This window comes from Morus notabilis, unplaced genomic scaffold (genome assembly GCF_000414095.1).
Source record: "Morus notabilis unplaced genomic scaffold, ASM41409v2 Scaffold5, whole genome shotgun sequence".
In the NCBI taxonomy this organism is placed as follows: domain Eukaryota; kingdom Viridiplantae; phylum Streptophyta; class Magnoliopsida; order Rosales; family Moraceae; genus Morus; species Morus notabilis.
Window position 1 is genome coordinate 246,297 of NW_010363077.1, and position 3,981 is coordinate 250,277.

Here is a 3,981-nt window from a genome sequence, read left to right on the forward strand (position 1 = left end):
GGAGAGATAGAACGTAGAGAGAGAGCAAGATAAATTTTAGACCGTGTTTAGAATTGATCCTGTTTTTATTTTTTACGTTTTTTGAGAAAGAAAAAATGAAAATGTTTTTAAAATGACGTTTGGCGTAATAAAGACAAAAAACAAAAATGAAAACGATTTTTTAGTTTAGTGTAAAATGAGAGAGAGATATTAATGAGTTTTTTTTATACTGAAAATAATCTCTTGATAAAACTACCAAATGCATTTTCCAAAATGATTTATGTATGAGATTGAAAACGTTTTCATTTTCATTTTCATACAAAAAATAAAATCATTTTGGAATGAACTCCAAACGCTTAAAGTTTCATTTTCTTTTTTTAACCAGGTGCATTTAACTTAATTTAAACGGGGAATATAATTCATATTGTGTGCTTACCCATGCACGAATTTAAATTGTACTCATTGTTCGAATTGATTCAAACTAAACTAAACCAATAAAATAAACAGAGCTTTAAAATACTAATATAGTGTAAATTCAAATTACACCTATTAAGCATATTTACTAACTAATTATAAATCTTGGGGAAAATCAAGTAAATGGCTTTTATTTTTGACCTTTTTTAATAAATGGCCAAACATTTTATTTTTTAATTAAATGGGCGAACTTTTTTTTATTTTAGCAAAATGATCGTTCATTTCAGTAATCAATCAGTGTGTGACCTATTCAATATTATAATTTACTAATGATTTTCATTACTGATTGATTAAAATTGATTAATTATTAACTATATTGATTAATAATGAAAACTCATCGAGTTAATCAGTGACAAATTTAAGTTAATAAGTGATAGACCAGTAATTTACTACTAAGTTAATCAACGATTGCCTACTAAGTTAATAAAAAAAACTACCATTTTGCTCATTTACAAAACTACAGTTATTTTTTTTAAAATTTTTAAAAAAGGTCATATGTGATGTTATCCCTAAATCTTGACCGGCTATTTTTAGGAGAATTTTTAAAAATATTATTAATAAAGTAACAATATTTTATTTCTGCCTTTGTTGTCAAAATTAATCTTATGCCACTAATAATCTGTAAGTTATCTTTTTAGAACCGATAGATTATTTTTCATAACCTGCATGTTATCTTTCGTAATCTACATGCTATCTTTTGTAGTTTGTAAAATATATTTCGTAATCTGCAGGTTATCACTTTGTATTTTATAGGTTATTTTATATAATAACATTAAAATTCTATGGAATGACATAAATAATAGAGTTGGAAAAAATAGAAAGTGAAGGGAAAATATGAGTGATATCAAAATTCTCCATCAATCTCTAATTAAATAATTATAATTTAAATCTCAATATAAATAGAAATAGGATGTTACGGAAAATAATAATACGTTTGGTTTGATAAAATGACTATTGAAATGGAAATACGATTCTTAAAATATAATCATTCTTATGTTTGGTTTGCAAAAAAAAAAACTTAAGAATGACTGTTGTTATAGGATTATTATTCCATTAAATGGTTGAATCACAATTTTTAAAATAAACCAGTTGAATGATTATATCATTTCAAAGCAGATATTAATTAAAATTCTCTGTCTAAATTATCCATTCCAATATTTAAAAAAAATTACGTTAAATACCATTCTCACTATCCCAATATAAAAGTATATTTTTCTATTAACCCTAGTACAACTCACTTATCAAAATAAAATAAAACAAACATTTAAATTCTGTCAGCGCACAAGAGCACTACTTTTGCAGGTTCTTAACTTTCACTCATCACATTTATGTATATATTACTTGCTTTTTATTTGATTATCATGTGTATTTAATTAATGTTTTTGTTTTATTTGTCGTTGCTCTTCCTTTGTTTTTTTTTTTTTTGGGCGAATTGCTGGTGTAAGGTTGGTTTTTTCTTTGATTATGTATCACTTGTTTTTTCGTAATTGTTCTTGCTATGTTTTGTTGTTCTTGAATAAAATGAAAAACGTATTTTAGTAAAAATTTATACTATTTTCTAACTATATAATAATTATGATTCTAATATTAATTACAATGCTCAACCAAATAATAAAATTTAAATAAATCAATTTTCTATTCCTATTCCTAATTTTATTTCATTTCATCAAAACAAATCTTTTGGAGTTTAACTTGAGTATAATTCTTGAGTTAAATTTGAGTTATAACTTGAGTTGAATTTGTAACTTGAGTTTATGTTTGGTTGTATACATTTGAGTTATGGTTTGAGATAAGAATCTTTTTGAGTTTGTGTTTGAGTGAGTCAAAACTTGAATTTGTATTTAAATAGTATTTAATAAAAACTCAATGTTGATGAAAAATTTTAATAGGGTATATGGATCGAGTTTTATTCGTCTTTTCGTTGTCAACGCATAAAAAAAATCATCTCAATCAGAATTAAAACGAAAAAGTTATAACATTTTTAATAATAGAAAAAATATTGTTCATTAATTTGAGTTTGAGTTTCTGAACTAAAGTTAGAAGAAAAAATTTAAACTCAAATTTTAATCCTAAACTCGAATTTAAACTCAAATAAAATTATAACTCGAGTTGTATTTTTTTAAATTTTTCACTCAAAAGACATAACACAAACTTACCTCAACAGTTTTCTTCCCCTTAAAAAAAAAAACCCTCTCTTTGGAGTGCCATCTCCTACCTCAACAGTTTTCTTCCCCTAAAAAAAAAACCCTCTATCTGAAGTCCCATCTCCTCTTCTCGATTTCCTCTCTCCATTTCTCTCTGTTCTTTTTTTTTTTGGGATTCACAACTCCCATTCCTTTGAATTTGCGTTAAATCGGCGGCAGCCATCCTCTTCTCTTGTGTGTTTGTTTAGTCGGCACCATGAACTCGTGGTACGGTGTTTGCGTTTTGTAATTGTTCTGCATTGCTTGCTTTAGGCTTAATTTATATTGTCTATGGCTGTTTGTAATCTCACTCTGTTCGGCTTTGCTCTACGCTTAATTTTTAATGTCTTACACTCTCTTCGTTGGTCATCAGCTCATTTTAGAGCGGAACACACTGTTTTCAGCATTTGGGTCTATTTCCTTGGAGGGTTAGTATCCTAATAATTCAGTGTGAATGGCATCTTACATAGACTCCATTTTACTCCACCTTTAACTCAAAGGAAACAAAAAAAAAAAATCCCAATTAATGCTTGGAATTGATAATTGACTTTGTGTTTGTTTGTTTGTTATTTTTTTTTGTCGTTTTTTTTATTAAAAAAAAGTTGCTTGGTCTTTATAAGTGAGTTCTAGTGCGTGCCTAGGTGCCCTACAAAATTTTCAAGATACTCTCTTAGTTTTTGATGTATTCACAATAGTTTGTGTAAGCTGACTGATACGCTTTTAATAATGTTTGCAACTTTCTTTTGGTTGATATAAGCACTTACTGTTCTTTCTTTGGCTACAGAGCTGATTGAGCAACCTTTCTTTACATGTTGGTTTCTTATCACACAGTATAGGTACGTTTCATTTGTTTTCCGGATTCTCCTCTTGATCTGGGATTATATACTTTTACGTTTCATAGATTTTTCTGGCTGCTATGAGTTTTTATAATTTCTACATAATTATATTTTAAATATCTCATTGCTTTGTATATACAAACAGTTTGAATTCTTGACGAGCATCTGATTTTCATTTATAATCACTAGCCTCCTTGTAATCAAATTCATATTCTTCGCGGCACTAGCAGTAAAATTTCTGAAAGTTCTAAACATTGTATGCAAATCTTTTGTTTAAAAAACTCGTATTTGCACGGTCTAGCAAATTTAGAATTATGCTTTCATAATGGACAAACAGTACTGCAGAATAAAATAGAAGTTAAGGTGATGGCATCCGCGGCTCGGAGTCCCCAACTGAGAAAGGATGCTGTAACAAATCGGTGGGGCATTTTCTCACCTGCCAGGGCCAAGCGGCCTTCCGACTTCAAATCCAAGTCCCCCACAATTAACAGTAATCCTAACCAGGAATG

The 3,981-nt window shown here is 28.3% G+C and overlaps 1 protein-coding gene across 4 annotated transcripts in view; it reads left to right on the forward strand.

The window, feature by feature from the left end:
• Positions 1-2,641: 2,641 nt before the first annotated feature.
• LOC21406369 (ADP-glucose phosphorylase) overlaps positions 2,642-3,981 on the forward strand; it is a 29,288-nt gene continuing 27,948 nt past the window's right edge. The window contains exons 1-4 of one of the 4 annotated variants that reach the window (XM_024169166.1): positions 2,642-2,864; positions 3,010-3,064; positions 3,421-3,472; positions 3,810-3,975. In XM_024169166.1, the coding sequence (XP_024024934.1) occupies positions 3,839-3,975 (137 nt within the window). In that variant the 5' untranslated portion in view covers positions 2,642-2,864; positions 3,010-3,064; positions 3,421-3,472; positions 3,810-3,838. The remainder of the gene's footprint in view (positions 2,865-3,009; positions 3,065-3,420; positions 3,473-3,809; positions 3,976-3,981) is intronic. The other 3 variants (XM_024169167.1, XM_024169164.1, XM_024169165.1) reach the window with 3 other exon arrangements.